Genomic DNA, 20,870 nt, shown 5'->3' on the forward strand with positions numbered 1-20,870 from the left:
TTTTTCAATAAATATGTACAATACTGTATATGTACTTTGTCTTATGATTTTCTTAATGACATGTTTTCTCTAATTTGCTTTATTGTAAGAATACAGTATATAATAATATAAAAAAATATGTATTAATTGACTGTTTATGTTATTGGTAGGATTTCCAGTCTATAGTAGGCTATTAGTTAGTTAAATTTTGGGGGAGTTTATACACAGATTTTTAACTGTGCATTGGATCAGCACCCCTTACCCCCAAGTTGTTCAAGGGTCAATTGTAGTGTTTCTTCACAATAAATATTAATCATGTTAAATATAGAGGCTATTTTTCTTAGAGCTGTTGAGTCAGAATTTTCATAGAAAAATATGGCCCTTGTTTACAAGTAAGCTACCTAGGTTCTTATTAACTTGGATTTAATGGGCTTCTATTTTCCGTGTCAAATTGTGATAAAAATTGTGTATGCTGTTAATTCAACCTGAAATAGTCATTTAGATATTTAAATGGAGCTCATAGAAGACTGTTTTAGGGGGGGGAAATCTGTATAAGAGAATTGCATTTTCATGCTATGAATTTTAATTAGCTACTTATTGATGGTGCTTTACTTTAATTTTCCATCCTTATCAATTCCTTGAAATTTTATGTGTGTAGCATTTATAAGAACAGAATATAGAACTAGTACCTTATGTTGCTTGAGTTTTATTCATAGTGAGTTTTTTGTAATGATTCCTTTTTTGTTTAACCATAATGAGAATCCTACTCATTCTGCAAGGCTTGATTCAAATGAGAGCTGCATTGGATAGCAGCACATTATTCTCAACCTTCTTTAAGAAGAATTGTTTTGGCCCAGCTGGGCGTGGCTCAGCAGTTGAATGTCGATCTAGGATCCAGGAGATCGGAGTTTGATTCCCGGTCGGGGTACATGCCCGGGTTGCGGGCTGCAGCCGATCAATGACTCGCATCATTGATGTTTCTATGTCTCTCCCTTTCTCTCTGAAATCAATAAAGATATATTTAAAAAAAGAAGAATTAGTTTGTTTCTTCTCCGTGTGTCATATTCTCTGTTCTTACCTCTGTTGTAGCACTTACCACCTTGCATCATAATCATTTGTTTTTATGGGCAAGGATCCTGTCTTTTTAAAAAATATATATCTTTATTAATTTCAGAAAGAGGAAGGGAGAGAGAGAGAGAGAAACATCAACGATGAGAGATTCATTGATCGGCTGACTCCTGCATGCCCCCCACTGGGAATCGAGCCCGAAGTCCGGGCATGTGCCGTGACCTGGAATTGAACCCAATCTTCTGAATCATAGGTTGATGCTCAACTGCTGAGTCATGGCTGCCAGGCAGGATCCTATCTTTTTATCATTGCATTTTCAACACCAGCTCTAAGACTTGCTATATAGTTAATGTTTGTTTCTCTGACAAAGATTATCAGCAGAGCAGATACTGGACCCTCTGCTTCCTGACTTCCTACCCAGTACTTTTTTATCCTTCACCTACTGTTTTTTGAGACAATCATCCTCCTTAGGAATGCAGCAAAAGTGCTTTAAGCATACATCTTATTTATCTCACAGAATATTAAAAAGATATGTACTTTAAAGCTAAGATTTAAGTAAATTGATAATTTTTAGTTTCATCAAGGACATTCTAAAGTGAAATTGGCTTTTTCTGTTTTGTTTTGAACTCTATGTACTGGTGACTATTAGTATAAGACTTCTGAACTACTGCCTTGACTCATCCCAAGGCACTGGCAATTTTACCCACGATTGCTTTTGTATTATCAGTGCAGATGTCACTATAGTGGAAAAAGTAAATAACATCTTAGTATCATTATTAAAGTAGTTTTCACCTTGAACACCCCCTGAAATGGACCCCCAGAGGTCTGTGGACTACCCTGTGAGAATAGTTGCAAGAGATATACTACTTAGAGATATAGAAAACAAATATAGACTTTAGGGAAAAGTCTGTGGATATTAGCAAAAATGCCATGTTTTTGCCTCAAAATTTACTACACTGAGCAAGCTAACAGTTGATAAAGTTTGGCCATACCTCCTTTACTGATAGCAACCTGCAATGAGTTTGGAGACTTTATATTATAACATAAGCTGCTATTTTTTCATGGACTTCTTTTTTTTCTAGGAGAAGTGATCAACTTTGGGAAGTTCATTTCAAGACCTTCAGAAGGAACAACTCTAAGGGTAGAAGACCTTGTAAAACAGTATTTTCAAACTGCAGAGAAGGTAATTTCTTAATTACAGGTTACAACTTAAATAATGGCTACCTTATAATTACAGGTTTAATTTAGGATATGTATAATTGATAGTTTAAATAAAAGGGATCCTCAAAATGTTTCCAAGAAGTAAGTAGGATGGCAATTAATTTCATTCATTTATAGCTACTACACACCAAGAGAAATTACATGCTTAATTAATGTTATTAATATTATTATTGTGGCCATTATTGTTGATGTTGTTATCCTCTTTCTTTTTATCGCTACTGCATAAGTCTGAATCTAGGATTTACTTTTCTTGCATCTGGATGTAATTTCAGAATTACATTATTAATATAGCCACAGGGTTGTGAAGCTACTCTTTTTTTTAAAAAAAACACCTTAGTACTTTAGTTTGGCTAAGAAAGAATTCAGAGTCAAGACTCAAACTATAAGAGAAAGTTTATTTAGAAAGTCACAGAGGTAGAAGTGAGCGGTAGAAGAAATGGGCTCAGGAAACAGGTTTCAGACGCAAAAGAAGGGCCCTTGGAGCTTAGGAGAGTGAGAGAGGCAAGGAAAACACCCCTGGGGGAGGAGGGTGGAGAAAGGCATGGGAAGTTCCATAGAGAGGCGCCAAAGCTACTCTTACTGTCATGAGTATATGCCACTCTAAGATCCTCCGTTGTATTAGTTTCCTATTGCTGCTGCAGCAAATTTTCACAAACCTAGTGGTTTAAAACAACATAGGTTTATTATCTTACAATTCTTTAGTCAGAAATCTGACACCTGGTCTCACTGGACTAAAATTGAGGTGTCAGCAGGGCTGTGTTCCTTTCTTGAGGCTCCAGGGTAGAATCCATTTCCTTATCTTTTCCAGCTTCTAGAGGTGCCCACATTTAAAAAAAAAATCTTTATTGTTGAAAATATTACAGATGCCTCCTTATTTCCCCATTGACCTCTTCCACTGTGCACCTACTCCCAGCCCCAGGCCTTCATCACACTATTGTCTGTGTCCATGGGTTATGCATATATGCATATGAATTCTTGGTTGTGGCTCATAGGCTCCTTTTTCCATTTTCAAAGCCAGCAACGTTGTGATTCTCTGGCCATTTTTCTCCAGTTACACCTCTCTCTGACTCCCTTCTTTTGCCTGCCTCTTCCACTTTCAAGGATATTCATAATTTCACTGGGCTCACGAGGATACTCTCTGATAATCTGATTGTATAGCCAGCTGACTAGCAACCTTAGTTCCACCTGTAACCTTAGTTCCTCTTTGCCATGTAACATATTCACAGGTCCCAGAGATTAGGATGTGGACATCTTTAGGGGGCCATTGTTCTGCCTACCGCATTGGTTAACCTAATTTCTCTTAATAATCAGCTGCCACTTCTGGCCTCTATATCCCAGCCACTCAGGCCTCTGCATTTTCACCTGTCCTGTGCTCTACTCCTGTTTGTTTTCACTTTGCTTTCTCTGGCTCTTAATATTTATCAGTTGGCTTAATACTGATAAATACTGATAAAACTGTCCATTGTTTTGTTTTCCCTTCAATAACTAGACAACTTTTGTCTTTTTCCCTGGAAACATTATTCTGTAATTTTCCTTGCTCATATAGAATTATTTTGTAAGGAATAGATAGTATTCTCTGTATCTAGTGATTTGTATCTGTCTTATAGAATGTGCAGCTCTCACTTCTAACAGAAAGGGGAATGGGTGAAGCAGTACAAGAATTTGTGGACAAGGAAGAGAAAGATGCTATAGAGGAATTAGTGAAATACCAGTTGGAAAAGACACAGCGATTTCTTAAAGAACGTCATATCGATGCCCTAGAAGATAAAATTGATGAAGAGGTGAGTAATTTCAGAGGGTAAGTCTATTTAGATAGTCTCTCCTTAAGAGTAGCTCTGAGTTTCATTCTAGTAAACTACTATTATTTATTCTGATTTGTTTCATTTTCTCATCTATAAAACTGAGATCATAAAATGAGATTTAAATCAGAAAATGTCTAATGTCTATATTCTGTATAGTATAATGGTGGATACATGTTCTTATATATTTGTTCAAATCCATAGAATGTGTAACACCAAGAGTGAACCCTAAGGTAAACTGTGGTCTTATATATAATGATTTGTCATTGTAGGTTTGGCAGTTATACAAATGTACCAATTCTGATGGGGAATATTGATAATAGGAGAGGCTATGCATGTGTGGGGTAGGAGGTATATGGGAGATCTCTGTACCTTCCTTTTAATTTTGTTGTGAACCCAAGCTGCTCTAAAAAAAATTAATAATACACCAAAACATTTCCCCTAAAATGATCATCCCCACCTGGAGTGACAGCATGACTCCTGAGATCCTGTATCTGTATGTGTGCACGCATGTGTGCGCACGTGCACCTGTGTAGCATGGTGGCTGAGAGCAAGGACTCTGGATCAGACCACCTGTGTTCAGAATCAAAGCCCTTACTAGCTGTGTAACCATCAGTGAGTTATTTAACTGCTCTGCCTCAGTTTCCTCATCTATGAAGTGGGGATAATAATAGAACCTCCTTCAAGGTAGTTGTGAGGATTAAATGAATCAATACATGGAAAGTCCTCAGAACACTGTGGCACATAGTGCCTGCTCAGCACTTTTACTCTGCCTCTCATTTCTCTTATGTGAATGACTCAGCGCTTTTGTTATGTCACACAGCACTTTTACGTACTATGTCATTTCTTAAAAAAAGATGATTATTTCTGTATTTTCCCCCTGCTAATGAGTCATAGCAAACATGCTCTTATTTCTTTCAACAAACAAATCTGGATCTCTTTCCCTTTACGACTCTAATTTTTGGTTCCTCTTTTACAGCAGAAATGTATCAGGGAGTTTTCTGTATCTGCTGCCCTGATTATTCTCCCTCCTTTTCTCTCTTAAGCCCATCTATTTGGGGCTTTTGACCTCATTATTCCAGTGAAACTGCTCTTGTCAAGGTCACTAATGATCTCCATTGCAAAGTCCCCTGGCAGTTTTCCATCTTAAATTTCACTTGACCTCTTCCTAACCCTTTTTTCATTGGTTTTTAGGCCTCCACACTTTTCTGGTTTTCCTTCTACCTCCTTGCCTGTGTGTTGTCAGTCTGTGTGGTTGATCCCTCTCATCTCCAGCCTCTTAAGTGGAAGTGCCCACAATTGAGTCCTTGGACCCCTTGTTCATCTACATATTCCCTTTTGTAATCTCCAGCTTCCTGGCTTTAAATGTCATCTGTTTGGTGGTGACTTTCAAAAGTCTAAGCCAAACCTCTTCTCTCAACTCCTCTATAGTCAACAGCCTGCTAGATATTTCCACTTGGATGTTTAATAGATATCTCATACTTCATACTTTAAATTCCCATCATAATTGCTAATTCTCAGCCCTTGCTCTATCTGTAGGGTTCTTGCTTGGACCAAAATCCTTGGAGTCATCCTTGCCTCCTCTCTTTCTGTACCTGCCTCCTCTCTGTAAAGCCTTTTGGCTCTACCTTTAGAATATATACAGAATATGACTTACCATCATCACTACCAGTGGGCCAAGGCATTGCCATTTCTCAGCTAGATTATTCCAATAGCCTGCAAACTGGTCTCCCAGTTTCTACCCTTGCCCTTTCTCCACCCCGTATTCTGTCCTCAATTCAGCTTGAGTGATCCTAACATATTTCAGGTAAAGTCAATCCTGCCTTAAAAAAGTCCTTCCAGTTGCTTACAAGGCCTTTTTCAGTCTGACTTTCTATTACTTCCTTACCTTCATTTCTGCTGCAGCCACAGAAACCTTCTTACTCTTCCTTAAACATACCAGGCATATTTCTGCCCCAGTGTCTTTGCACATATTCTTTTTTTTTGAATGGAGTGATTTTCTCCAGTTATTTGCAAGGTTCATTCCCCACCTTTTAAAATCTTTGCCCACATATTACTTTCCCAGTGAGGCCTTTTGTTATCATCCTATTCAGATTTTACCCCAATTCCTCTTGCTTTATTTTTCTCTGAGCACTTATCTATCTGCCTTTTGCAGAAATTTCATAGATCCAGATATTTGAAAGACTCACAAGACTCCACTGAGCATACTCAAGGTTTTTATTTAAGGCAAAGGATATCGTAGAAGAAGAAAAAGAGTATAAGGAGACATTAGGATTAGTGTACCCTGGATTGAACACCAACATCTGTGTAGAATTTCCCAGGGGGTTTTTTACACCCCTCTGGTCACCGAATTAAGTAATGCTGTCTAACTGGTTACTTAGATTGAACACCATCAGTAAATAAACTGGCCTTGGGAATGCCAGAGGCTCCTCAGAAATAAAAACAGAGCTTTCCTAGTCTAGCTTTAAATTAACTGGATCCTACACGCCTTCTAAAATACAATATAACTTCTTATTTTGTTTACTGACTACCCTTCCCCTCTCCCCCCCCCACACACTCAGATTGTAAGCATCATGAGGGCAGAATTTTTTACTCTCTTGTTCATTGCTGTATTCTCAATTTCTACAATTGTACTTGGTATATAGTAGGTGCTTAGTAAATATGAGCTGAGTAAATTATTAAATGAATGGAGCTTCTCTCTCACTATATAACTATTATGAGACCCTGTTGAACCAATATAAAAGGAATCTCTAGTATCCTTCATGGTACCAAGACCATGGTCAATAAACAGCAAGTGTTCAGTAGACGATTATGGATAAAATGGGTCTTCAGGGCCCACCCACTTCAGTTACCATTTCAGAAAGGCTCCGAAATGTCTGCAGCTAGATGCTCAAGAATGACTTGAGCAATGACATAAATAATTCAAACCTCTTAAGAGCAAGATTTTTAACTATCTTGACTGAAGTATTACACCCCTAGGATATTAGAAGTTTTTCCTCTGCAGTCTGACAGACTGTTTTTCAGAGACATGGAACATTTTGGCAGCAGGTAATAAAATTTTGATCAGGGCCAATTTTTTTTTTTAAGAGTACATTTCTGAAATTTTAATGTAAGTCACTGGGAAAATTTGATTTCTCTAACCTTTTGCGAGGCAAAATGAAAATTTCCAAGTTGTGTATTGTAATGGAGAGCATCTCCTGTTAATCACTGAAAGTCCATTCTTTTATAATTCATGTAACAGGAATAAGCAACATGTTTGTTACTCTGTTATAACCCAGGTACGTCGTTTCAGAGAAAGCAGACAAAAAAATACTAACGAAGAAGATGATGAAGTTCGAGAGGTAAGTTTCTTGCTGTAAATTCCTATGCTTACTTGTCAGTTTGTTAAATTAGAATAACTAGTAGGTGTGTTTAGAGTAGTCAGTCCATGAGACCTGGGTTTGGTGGATAAGACCGAGCAGGGGTGGCTGAGGACAGGTGCCTTCGACTTATTCCAGTTCAGCCTACAAATATTCTGCTTGTTGATACTCTTTTTTTTTTTTCTCCCGTTGGCTCTTGTCTAAAATTTATTTGTGTGTGTTTGGGGGTAAGGCTAGCGTATATAGCAAGAGCTGTTAATCAAAATAATACCTATTATCAGAGCATTTGTCAATAAAAGATATAACCTTACCCTACCGAGCTGGTATGATTTGGGGCGGAAGGGAAGAAGCTTGGTGTTTCGGTTAGCAGTGTTATTGTAGCTGACTGTACACTCCCACTGGCCCCTCTGACGGGTTGAAATCAGCTTGATCGCCATCATCGCTGTCTTCTCGGTCTCCGGAGTTTAGGAGCATGAGCGTAGCAACCGTTTGCTTCAGTTTGGGGCTTCTGCCTGGTACTTGATGAATTCATGATTGAAATATATTTTCCTATTTTCTTATTGTCCTTAGTGTTTTATGATTGCTATGTAGTATTTAAAGTTATTTTATAAATTATTGGTAGGATTTTGCTTTGATTGCTTTCATTCAGCTTAAGGAGATGGGACTCTCAGTTTACCTTTTTCCCCCTGAACTTTTCCAAAGGAAGCCCTGTTTTAGTAGCTGATATACTGATGACTATTAGGTAATACCACAGCCTTTAATAGTAAGCAGGTTCCGATACTGACTGACATGGGAAAAATCAGTTGTCAATTAATTCTGTACCATCTCTATGGGCTGTGTGTGAGACAGACTTGAAGCGTTTTTTTCCTTTTAAAAATATCTGCCAAGACTAAATCTGATTTCCTTTACTTGCTTCACTTCTGATATTCCACACTTTTTATTTAGGACTTTACGCTGATCCAATAATACCACTTACCTGAAATTTTAAAGAATAGGAAACTAGTAGTTTTGGTATTGTGGGTTTATTCCCCTCTTATAAAAGTTTGGTGTTCTTTGACTTTCACACCCCCAAACTATGTCCTAGTTCATTAGAATTTGTAGAAATATGAACAGTGTAGTAAGTCAGTTAATAACCTTTCTCTAAAAAGAATATGCTAGGGTAATCAAAATGTCTAGGTGTAAGTTTCACAGATATCTTTCCCTTGTATTGCTTACACTATTCCATGGAGTAAGATATCTTTCCCTTTGTACTACTTAAACTATCTGTGGAGTAAGTTTTGCAGCATAAACTAACATCCCTAGCAGTAGGGCCAGTATTGGCTATAGTCTTTTTCCCACACAGTGCCTTTCATTAATAGCCTTCAGAAATTGATTACAAAACAAAAAGCTACCACCATCCACTAAATTTCACACTCAGCAGTCCCAATATCAAGTCATTCTCCCAAATAAAATGGGAAGAAACAGAACTGATAACATACTTGGCTTTTTTATTACTGTTTTCAAAGGAAAAAGGGAAGTGGTATTTATTGACTTTTTGCCACGTGCATTACTTGCACAATCTCAGTTTCCATTTTACAAATGAGAAGACTGAGACCAAACTTAAGGACACATGGTGGGGCTGGAATTTGAACCTGACAATTTCTACCCCCACATCTAGACTTTTCCACCATACTCTGTCCTATCAGAATTTTATATTACAGTAACATTAATATAACGCATGGCCAATGACTGGCTTAAAAGTTAAAATGGCTGAGACTATTATGCAGCACATGAAAATCACGGTTCATAGTAAGCACAGGTACAACTGTTGTACTGTTTACAAGATGAGTTTGGAAGCTAAGTGGAGGAGGCTATAGATTAGGAATCCCCTACCACACTTCTTTTATTTGTACTCATCCTACAGAGTGCCCTTGGAGTAGAAAAGAGAGTTTGCCAAGTGACAAGAATGAATGCACTACAGAGAAATGATTTCTGGTTCTTAGGTTATTTGACTTAAAATTTGATTAACCCCTTCAATTGAACAGATTGCAGAAATATGTTGTTACAGTGGATCCTTTGTGTTTGAAGCCACTAACCTTAGTTTTTCATTAATCTTTTAAAGAATAAGAGTGAACAAACAACACATTCAGAAAGATCCCATCAACTCATTCCTGGGGAAATATTTGTACCACACAAGCCCTCCAGTAGACAGCCTGCTAATTCCCTCCCCTTCAGATTTTATTAATCATACCTTACAAAGGAGCGCTTTTTTTTTTTTTTTTAATCCTCACTTGAGGATATATTTTTATTGATTTTGGAGAGAGGAAGGGTGAGAGACAGGGAGAGAGAAACATCCATCGGTTGCCTCCTGCATGCACCCCCACCAGAGATTGAACCGCAACCTAGGTATGTGCCCTGACCAGGAATCCAACCCACTACCTTTTGGTGTATGGGACAACACTAACCGTCCGAGCCACCTGGTGAGGGCAGGAGTTCCTAACTTTATAACCTGGCCAGAAGTTGTATGCTCCAGGACATGGGAATTACCCTTGGAATGTGGTCCATTCTTTTATGAGAACTGCCTGTCATCATGGAAAGATTAACAACCTTGTTCTTGAAACAGTAGAATCCCGGATGCACCTGCCCTTTGCAACCCCCAGCCCACATTGCCTGATCTAGTACCCGATATGCCAGCCCTTTGTAAGCCCTTTGCGAGCGCTTAGTGAGCCCTTTGTGACCCTCAGCCCACCTTGCCTACTTCCCGGGGCCTGTAATTCCTACTTTTCCATGTAATCTTTGTCGTTCTACCTAATATAAGCAGCTGGTTTATGGGGGAGTGGCAGAGCAAATTTTTGTGGATGACCATTACTGCTCTCCCAATTTGCTGGCAATATTGGAATAAATGCTCATATATGATGATTCAACCCTGTCTCTGTTTAATTGGCTCAAGTGGTGACAGGCAGCCTGGATCCACTGTTGTCCAGTTTCTCTTTGTCAGTTTTCAGTACCATGTTCTGCTGGCTTTATAAAAAGAAGTTGGAAATTTTCTTTATGCTCTTGTACAATTGAAATAGCAGTGGAATTATCTGTTCTTTCATGATTTGGTAGAATTTACCTGTGAAATTTTTGGGTTGTTGTCCTTTCGGGAGTGTAGTTCTTAAACAATTTTCTGAAAATTTTCTTTGATAATTAGTCTATTGTGACTGTCTTTTCTTGGCTCAGTTTAGGTCATTTATTTTCTAAATTACTTAGAGTTGAGCAGAATTTTTTATCATGATTCTTTTAATTTTCCTTGGACCTTTTTTTCCTTCATTCTCATTTCTTTGCTTTAATTTAATAAGTTAACTCATTGTTTTTATTTGTTCTGATGTGCAGTTTTATTGACATTATTTTCTAGATATTATAGAATTTTAGTTTGCTTTGCAATTTGGAGTCAGGGGTTTTATTTTGCTATTATTTTCTAGTTTTATTGCACAGTGATTAGACAGTATGATACTCTTTTTTACTATTTAAAACATTAATATTTTTAAGCACCCCATCACATATCAGTTAAAACATTTCATGGGGTTGTGAAAAGAAGTTATTTTCAGAGTATAGTTCAACGTCAATTAGATCTAGTTTATTAATTATGTAGTTAGGTCTCCTTTTTTTCTTTTAAATCTACTTTTTAAAAAAATGTATTTTTATTGATTTCAGAGAGAGAAAGGGAGAAGGAGAGAGAGATAGAAACATCAAGGATGAGTCATTGATTGGCTGCCTCCTGAACACCCCCTACTGGGGTTGAGCCCGAAACCCGAGCATATGTTGTGACTGGGAATTGAACTTTGATCTCCTGGATCACAGGTCGATGCTCAACTGCTGAGCCATGCCAGCCGGGCAAGTCTACTTTTTTTAAATTTACATACAGCTGGTTCTTATTACTTGTGGTAGTTATGTTATAGAAAGTCACTGTAAACAATAAATTGGTGAACACTGAACCATTGCTTTGAGGGGAAATACAGGATTAGGTTCCTGCCAGCCATAGGTTACAACATTTTCATCAACTGAACAGTATATAGCCCTTTTCATCTGTGTTTCTGTTTAAAGTCACCATATTTAATATACATTCTTGATTTGTTAATATTGAACTCATGGCCAACAGTCTGGTAACTCAGACCTGAAAGAAGCTTATCTTAACCCGTGTATTTCCTCTGTAGAGCATGTCGCAGCCTTCTTGCACTTAGAAACACAGTATAGCACTTCAGCAGTCAGTACACTGCGGGGGAGCCTTTTTAAATATAAAATCAACCAAAACACTAAACTGTGAAAAATGTAACACTAAATATAGTACAAAGAGGATACATGTTTAAAGTACAAGAGCTGAAACCAGAGGGCTGACTGTCATTTGTTTGATCTCATCTGTGTACGTGTGTGTCAGACGACTTGGAATTTTTACCACTTTGCACATATCCATGAATGACCAAGAAAGTATCGGGAATGTAGTTTTGGGGGTTACAAGTAAATTTTGGCAAGTAGGTGAATTTGCAGATTAAGAACCAAGAATGAAGATTGACTGACTGTACTTCATCCAGGACAAGAAAGATGAATTGAAATTTTTTTCTACTATTTAAAAGTATTTTTTGTTGTATTTCCTAAAGTTTCTTTTTGTGTTGTGACACCATATGGAGCCCTTCGTGTAGTGATTTAGCTGTTATTTCACTTCAGCTAAAATCATCATCATGGACCTGGATTACTTCCCCCTCCCACCACCCACTTCTTTCCTATTTCTACCCTGCCTTTGTTCTCATCTCATTTAGCTCTGTCTTGCCTCATTTCATGGTATCACAGAGAGCTTGGAGATGCTCTTGCCACCTCTTCTTAGACCCAGAATTTATCATTCCAAGCAAAAAAAAACTGTTGTCATGGCCTCTTGATATATAGATCAATTTTGGAGAGTTCTACACTGCCTGACACTCTTCTCAACCTTCTCCCTTAACCAGGTCAAATATTCACCATATTCCTTAACTCTTCATAGATTTTTGTGTTTGGGGGTTAGAGCTATTTTCTAATTTTACTGAAAATGTATTGTGTTTTATTTTTGTTCTCCTTATTAAATTTTGTTTCGATTAAAGGAGATCAGGGCAGCATTGCTTATACTCTGTTTTTAATAAGAAAATCTGAATTCATTTCAGAGTTGATCAGAACATTTTGTTAAGTCTGAAACTTGTTTTATCTAAAGTTTCTCTTTTTCTTTCTTAATCCCTTTACCTTTTTTACCCAACCCCCAATCTTCCTCCCCTCTGACAGCTGTCAATCTGTTGACAGTTTCTTAATAAATTAAAATATGTGGCATATTCTTGGTTTTTATTCTTTTTCCAGGCTTTCAATTGCTATATTTTATTTAATTCTTGTTACATATTTATGAGATTATTGCTCATGTTTTTCTGATTGCAAAAGTAATATTTTAGAAAAAGTATATTGTAGAATATTTGCAATATTTAAGAATAAAGAAGAAAACCAAAGCATCTTAAAATTTCATCACCCAGAAATAACAGCTATTGTTTGTGATTTTTTTTCTTCTTGTTATTTATCGAGCGCATTGTGCAAAGTAGCTCAAATGGTGACAGTCTCTTACAAATGGTGGCGTTGAAGTCAGGGCGATTGCTAATGTTCTTCCCAGTTCTGAAAGTTTAGATTCTGTGAAATTTTATCTTTCTTGGGAAATCTTTCAAAAGGTCTCATTTTACAGATAGTATTGTAAGTTAATATGATCAATCATAGGTATTGAATTTGATTGATGGAGGAAGGAGGTTCTCATGTTTTACACTTGTGGAATAGTGAAAAATAATAGCATAGGCAGTTTTTTAATATTTAAATGTTCATCTGAAAGACCAGACTAATGACTTTGAGGATGCTGCATTATCTCCTAACGTGTGCTTTCTGCTTGTTACTCTCTTAGGCCATGACTAGAGCCAGAGCCCTCAGATCTCAGGCAGAGGACTCTGCTTCCGCCTTTAGTGCTGATGACCCTATGAGTGTAGATTTGTCAGAACAGACAGCTGATGACTCTGATGATAGCATCCCAGCAGCAGCCAACAAAGGAAGAGGCCGAGGAAGAGGCAGAAAAGGAGGAAGGGGGCAGAATTCAGTGTCAAGAGGAGGGTCTCAGAGAAGAAGAGGTGAGTACTGAGTACAGTACAGTCTTGTGCACACATTTAGACTTGGCCATTGAGTGGGAAATACAGAACTGTATTCCTGTTGTTAGAATTGAGTTACATGCTCTTCTAAAAATTTATTTTGATAATGTGTAAAGTCAGTCTTTAATGTATTTCTGACATGCACATTTTACTTAAATAAATTTTGAATGGCTATATGCAGAAAGGATTTTAATTGCTCTCAGTGTGTGTTGTTTTTTAAAGAGCACCATATATTTCACACAGTACCTTTGGGTACATTTAACGTCTTATTTTCTTTTACATGTGCAAAGTAATAGTGAGGCAAATGCATGCTGTTGAGGAAAATGGCTAGCTAATGGCATTGTAGCAGGAAGAAAGCTCCAGATCATAAAAATTATTATTTTTGTTACTGTCATAAGATACAGATGCTCACATTCTTATATAGTAACTTCATAAAATTTGTTTGAAAAGAAAAACCACCCCAAAATACAATTTGATTTCTTAGAGCCATTATTAACATTAATTGCCATCGTTGTGTTTAATGTGACACTATTGCCACTGAATGGTCAAACAATAGAAAATAGTCATCCAGTGACCTCATGATGCATTATATAAACCCATCCCTAGGAATATTTAGAAATTATATTTATTACATATTTTTCATAGGAAAAATGGGTGGTACTTTAGTTAAAAATATCCAGGGAGAGAAATCCTCATCTTCTAGTGATAAAATTATTATCATTTTCCATACATTTTTTTAAAAGTATGTTTTTATTGATTTTAGAGAGAGGAAGAGAGAGAGAGAAACATTGATGTGAGAGAAAAACATGGATTGGCTGCCTCCTGCACGCCCCTAGTGAGGATCGAGCCTGTAACCCAGGCATGTACCCTGACCAGGAATTGAACCTGTGACCTCTTGGTTCATGAGTCGACACTCAACCACTGTACCACACTGGCTGGGCAATCATTTTCCTTATATTTAGAAAATTTTTCCTTAAATTTTAATTGAAATAGTATTAGCTAGATGTGGTGGAGGTATAGTCTGAAAACTGACTGATCAGACTCAATATTTCTTGTATATATCTTTGGCTTCTTACATGTAAACTGTTTTGATGTAACTTTATTTAGATTTTATTTTAGTGTTGTTTCAAAAACACCTTGGCTGCTGATGTGATTGTGTATTGACTGCTCATTATTCTGATAGCAGGCACTAGTCTGGAGACTTCTACTCAAAGCAGAAGTTCAAAGGCCACTATGTCAACATCTAGAAATATGTCTATTATGGATGGTGAGTATAGACTGCAAGTGATTATCCAGCAGTTGTTTTGTAAATTCCAACACAGGAAGACCTAGGAAACCCTGTTAGTAAGTCTCATTTGTTTGTTGCCATCACTGGGGAGTCAAAAGGATTTTTAGAATCACAGGATAAATTATGCTAATTTAAAAGATCTTCACCATTGATTGGAGATCTTGGAGAGGGTGAGCTTTAAAAAATAACTTTTATAATTCCTTACTTATAGACAAATTTGATTATTTCCCTTTTATAGAAGACTCACTAAGACATGGAAAAGGTATTGATCAGTATATCAACACTGGCCAAGAGAGAAGGAACTGCTTTTTTTTTGCTTTATTTTAATCCTCACCCTATGATATGTTTAGAGACAGACAGAGACGGCAATGTGAGAGAAACATCAATTGGCTGCCTCCCACATGCACCCCAACTGGGGATCAAACCTGAAATCCAGGCATGTGTCCTGATCGTGAATCGAACCCCCAACCTTTTTGGTATATGGGATGATGCTCCAACCAACTGAGCCACCAAGGCAGGGCGGAACTGCTTCTTAATGTATTGTTTACCTTCCTTCCTCATACTGCTTTTGTTTCCACTGTTAGTATAGAGAGTCATGTGAGCTGTTCTTAAGGGAAATTATGTTTAGGGTTCAAATTAATTTCAGGTCTGTGTTGTTCTAAAAATTATCTTCAGACTAAGGGGACCTATTTTTATAAGCTATTTTAAATAAGAATTTAACATGAAAATTTAATAAACTGTTTTAAATAGTATGGCTTATGAGGTCAGCTGAAGTTGTTAGATATATGAAAATATATGTTAAAATAAGTGGTGATATTTTTTCCTACCTAGTGTTCAGAGTATATCCATATATGTGTGTTTTATTTACATTATCTTCTTATTGGAGGTAACTTTTATAGGTAGAATTAATTTTTGACGATTAAAGAGTTGGACTAAATCTTAAAAGATGAAATTTACCAAGGGTAAATATAAGATGCATTTATATCAAGAGGTCAGATGCAAAAAAAGAGTTCTGAGAGGTATGTGACATTAGCAACAACCCAAGTCAAAAAGACTTAGGTCAGGAAGAGCTGTGCAGGCTGACCTAACTGTCCAAATCTAATGGTGTCTTAAGTATTATTAATAGAAGTTGTACATCTCTACAGCAAAGAAGTACTCCCTCTGTACGGAATTGGATTCATCATGCCAAGAATACTGTGTTATCTTTGGAACTGTATTTCAAGAGGGATATCAGCTATATATAATCATTCAGAAGAGAAACCATATAATGTAAATTTTTAAAAAAATGGTAGAAAGAACTTAGAATATCTGACCTGGGAAAAATTCAAGTCTTTATTTTATATAAATAAAGTTCTATCATGTGAAAGATCAAGTAGATTTGATTTGTATAGTTCCAAAGGTGGTGGTTTTAAATCTGTTCTGAGTTATGGAGTCTTAAGATTCTGATGAAAGCTCTGTCTTCTTGCACTCATATGCAATTGCATTCAATTTCAAAGGGTTCGGGGACCCCCATGAAGTCCACCCATGGGTTCCAAATTGATAACTACCAGCCCAATGAGGATAGATGGGAAAAGCTAGAACAATTCAGATATTTAAGTTTATTATTGATATAATGAACCTGGAAGACTTAAGAACAACTTTGTCTACGCCCTCACTTCTAGATGGGGAATTGAGCTAAGCAATTTGCCCTGGGTTGATAAAACCACTGAAAGTACTAAGAATAGCTAATATTTATGAAACAGTTACTCCATGCTTCTCAAAAGCTCTGTGGCACAGGTACTTCAATTATCCCTGCTTTATAGGAAAGGGAACTGAGGCTTTGAAAAGATAGGCAACTTCCCAAGCTCTCATAACTAGTAAATTCTAGAGCTTAGATTGATCTCACGGTCTCTATACTCCACAGTCAGTAGTTAACCACTATACTAGTTTCCAGAGCACGATAAAATTGGACACCTAGCTACTGATTCTCAGTAGAGAAGTCTGCATTATACAGAATAACCTATCAATTAATGTAAAGGTGGAGGAAGCTGTCTCAGAAGGAGGTGAACTGTGACTCCATCAAAGGAAGTTTTCACCATTTATTGAAGGGAAACTGACATTGGAGAAAGGACATAAATATCAGATCCGTTAAAGGACTCTTAAGGAAACTTCCTATCAAAAATCCTGTTGCTGTATTTTTATTCAAGGATTATTCAGTACTTAAGGAGAGCCAGCTGAGATACCGGTCTTCTGACTTCAGAGGCATGTTGCCTTTGTTGCCATTTAGGAAATGGTGTCCAGAAAGGTACTGTTTCGTTCTTGGCAGGTTTAAGATGAAAGCAGAGAAGGAGAAAGAGAGAAAAGACAGCATGGTCAGATATCTAGGTTGAGTTCACCAGATCAAAGCTTTGTGACCTTGGACAGGTCACTCACTCTCCTGGTTTGTTTACATGTACATTGGGACTAATCATCCTGCCATATTGGATTGTTCTGAATAAAAGCAAAAAGATAAAAAATAGAAGCAGCAAAAAACCTGGCACTTGGTAGGCATTTATGAGATGTTAGTTATTGTTATTGTAAAAAGGAGAGAGAAAAAAAACCCCATGGAGTTAGAAAAGTAGAGCTAATGAAATATAATCCACCATAAGTTGGTTAGCATACAACACGTAGGCATAGGTGCTATAAATTACCCACCTTTACCTTAGCTCAAACTCCCTTTTTTCCTCATGGTTTTAATTGTTTTATGTGAAGCTTTTCTTGGCACCAGTGGGTAGAATTAATCACTTAAAGTGAGTTTTCAGGTTTCCATTGTTAAGAAATTAGTTAAGCTTGTTGCCTTTTTTTTTAAAGTTTATTTTCCCTCCAGTTGGCTATCTTTGGTGTTCTGCAGTTTCATTATGATGAATCTAGATAAGGGATTCTTTTTTTATCCTACTTAGGATGTATTGGGTTTCATGAACTGTGAATTGGTGTCTTTCGTCATTTCTAGAAAATCCTTAACTGTTACCTCTGCGTTCTTCTTTTTCTCAGTGTGTGACCTTTTCACTGTTCTCCCATGTCTCTTAACTTCTCTGTATGTTCTGTTGTCTTATTTTCCTGTGCTACTTTCTGAGTAATTATTTCTGATCAGTCTTCCAATTCACTCATCTATTCTTAAAACTGCCTATTGGATTTTTCATTTTGGCGGGGAGAGGAAGTTGAAATTTTCTTTGGTTCTTTTTAAATGTGCTATGTTACTTTTAATAGTTGTTTAAACTCTCTGAAGATATTTTTAAGCCTGTCTTAATTTTTTGTGTGTGCATAGTAATTCTGTGTCTGAAAACCCAGTTTCTGAATGTCTTTGGCCTCTTTCTATTCTCGGTTTCAGATTGCTGTTTCTCATTTATGGTGACTTCTTTCCTTGCATGCTTTGTTACCTGTGGTCCCAAAATAACTATCAGTAGGAATAATTTGAGATCTTGAGTGAAGATCTCTTCCTTCAGAGAAGATTCATACTTTTTTCGCTAGGCTTCTAGGGGTACCACTGGTCTTAGACCACTTTAAATGTAAAATTATGACTTGAGGACCAGCCAGGGGATACATACTTATAAATCCTGTGTATCTGCTTAACCATTGGTGTCCCAGCTTATGGTAGGGAGCAAATGCATTAGGCTCCCCACCTGGGGCAGGCCTTGAACTCCGGTAGCTCTCTCCCTCTCCCTACAGAACAGTCAAAACCAGTGTTAACATTTGCCCAGTTCAGCGGTGTCCTCAGGGAAAAGGACTCTGGTCTAGTAGCCTCTCTGAATTCTGGCTTTTCTTCAGTTTTTGGCCTGATAATTCCTTACTATGTGATCAGCTCTTCAGTGCCATTAATATTTTTAAAAAAATCTTTAATGAAGTGATTTGGGTTGGTTTCAGCAGAAGTGTTTGAATAATTAGCCTACAATGCACAGTATAGAGGTGTTTTTTTTAATATTGATTTCAGAGAGAGGAAGGGGAGGAGAGAGAGAGAAACATCAGTGATGAGAGAGAATCATTGATCGGCTCTCTCCTGGATTGTCCCCTACTGGGGATCAAGCCTGCAACCCGGGCATGTGCCCTGACCGGGAATCAAACTGTGACCTCCAGGTCCATGGGTCAACCACTGAGTCACGCTGGCCAGGCTTTTATTATTACTCACCAATTTTACCCACCCCTGTATATTTTCTTATTGTAAAATCATAATATGACAGTTTTGGGCTTGGAAAAAATCAGTGGTTAACTAAGCTTCATGTTTCTAACCAAGTTTATAAAGTTAAAAAAGTAAGTATTCAAAGGGAAGTTTTATCATGGAATAAAAGATACGCTGTTTTCTAGAATTCCCCTCTAGACTATTTCTCTTTAAATATATGTACACACACACACATTTTATATATATATATATATATATATGCACACACACACACACATATATATGTTTTTATTGATTTTTAGAGCAAGAAGAAGAAGAGGGGGAGAGAAACATTGATTGGCTGTTTCCTGAACAACCCCTACTGGGTATTGAGCCTGAAACCCAGGCATGTACCCTGACTAGGAATTGAACCAGGGACCTCTGGGTGCACAGAATAATGCTTGACCAACTGAGCCACACTGGCCAGAGCTAGACTGTTTCTTTTAAGTCCTGAATATGGTTACCAAAGTAGAGAAGAGGAAGAAAGCTCTTACTGGAACCACAGCTCATAACAGCTACAGGGAAGGGTATTGCCAACTATAAGAGAAGGGAGACATTAGGCCATCTACTGCTGATATATTGGAGTTCATTGTGTTAGGTGATCAGATTTTGCCCTTCAGGTATTTACCTATAAAATATTTTTATTGTAGGTATCATTTTAAGCTCGGCTCATTACTATATTTGAATAAGCCAAGAAATCACATGAAACTGGCAACTAGACATTGATTTATTTCAACATATAATTGCACCTCCCTTGAGATTTTAAAAAATTTAAATGGTTTTATAATTAGCCATCAGGGGTTTTTGCAGATATGACTTGGAAAAAATCTTCAGCTAAAAAAATGTGCAAATTTTTCCAAGTTATTTTAATGGATATTTCATCTTTTTCATTATAGCCTTTAAATCTACAAGACAGCAGCCCTCACGAAATGTTGCTACTAAGAATTATTCAGAGGTAAGAAAAAAAGTTTTATGGTTGTGTTTTAATAATTTATGTATTCTGAATTATGAATGGTCTATTCTTTGATAACAGAGTAAATAAAAGAAGAAAAAGGGTGAAACCTTAAAGCTAGAAAGGACTTTACTAATTATCTAGACAGGGCTTCTAGAATTTTTTTTGTTTTGTTTCTCTCTTTTTTAAAAATAATGGATTACAATTAGAAACCCATAAATGTATATATCTAGCAATTTTTTTTTTTAAAATATATCTTTATTGATTTCAGAGAGAGGAATGGAGAGGGAGAGAGAGAGAAACATCAATGATGAGAGAGTCATTGATCAAACCTCCAACCCGGGCATGTGCCTTGACCGGGAATCGAACCCCGATCGCCTGGATCCTAGGTCGACGCTCAACCGCTGAGCCATGCCCGGCCGGGCATATATGTAATAATATTTTTAAGGATAATAGTATTGAACCAAAAGAGCCCATGCATGGAATACAATATAGAAGGAAGTTCAGTACATACACAGTTTTTATTTATGCCTGGTTTCATTTTGCTGTGTATATTCTCATGACTCTGGCTTGTGTCTTAATAGTTCAAGAAACTAAAAGGGTTAAGTCTAAGGACTTCTGTGTTCAGCTCTAGATAGAACATGGGACTCTGCTCTTCCTTTGTATTCCAAGAAGTGTCCAGTATGGGCTCAACTCCCTGTCAAGAACCCATGTGTGTGTCTTCACTCCCAAGCCAGTACTCTTCCCTCTATATCAGGGTTTCTCAGCAGTAGCACTATTGACATTTAAAAAAAAAATTATTGATTGATTTTAGGGAGAGAGAGAAACATCTATTTGTTGTTCCACTTATTTATGCATTCATTGGTTGATTCCTGTAT

At 37.1% G+C, this 20,870-nt stretch overlaps 1 protein-coding gene across 5 annotated transcripts in view; it reads left to right on the forward strand.

The window, feature by feature from the left end:
- MRE11 (MRE11 homolog, double strand break repair nuclease) overlaps positions 1 to 20,870 on the forward strand; it is a 54,987-nt gene that overhangs the window by 20,950 nt on the left and 13,167 nt on the right. For 3 of the 5 annotated variants that reach the window (XM_081153797.1, XM_081153796.1, XM_081153800.1), the window contains 6 exons: positions 2,130 to 2,230; positions 3,876 to 4,049; positions 7,346 to 7,408; positions 13,344 to 13,563; positions 14,765 to 14,848; positions 19,937 to 19,995. In XM_081153797.1, coding sequence (XP_081009923.1) covers positions 2,130 to 2,230; positions 3,876 to 4,049; positions 7,346 to 7,408; positions 13,344 to 13,563; positions 14,765 to 14,848; positions 19,937 to 19,995 — 701 coding nt within the window. The remainder of the gene's footprint in view (positions 1 to 2,129; positions 2,231 to 3,875; positions 4,050 to 7,345; positions 7,409 to 13,343; positions 13,564 to 14,764; positions 14,849 to 19,936; positions 19,996 to 20,870) is intronic. The other 2 variants (XM_081153799.1, XM_081153798.1) reach the window with 1 other exon arrangement.

The sequence above is a fragment of the Miniopterus schreibersii genome (assembly GCF_964146895.1).
Source record: "Miniopterus schreibersii genome assembly, chromosome: 12".
Taxonomy (NCBI): domain Eukaryota; kingdom Metazoa; phylum Chordata; class Mammalia; order Chiroptera; family Miniopteridae; genus Miniopterus; species Miniopterus schreibersii.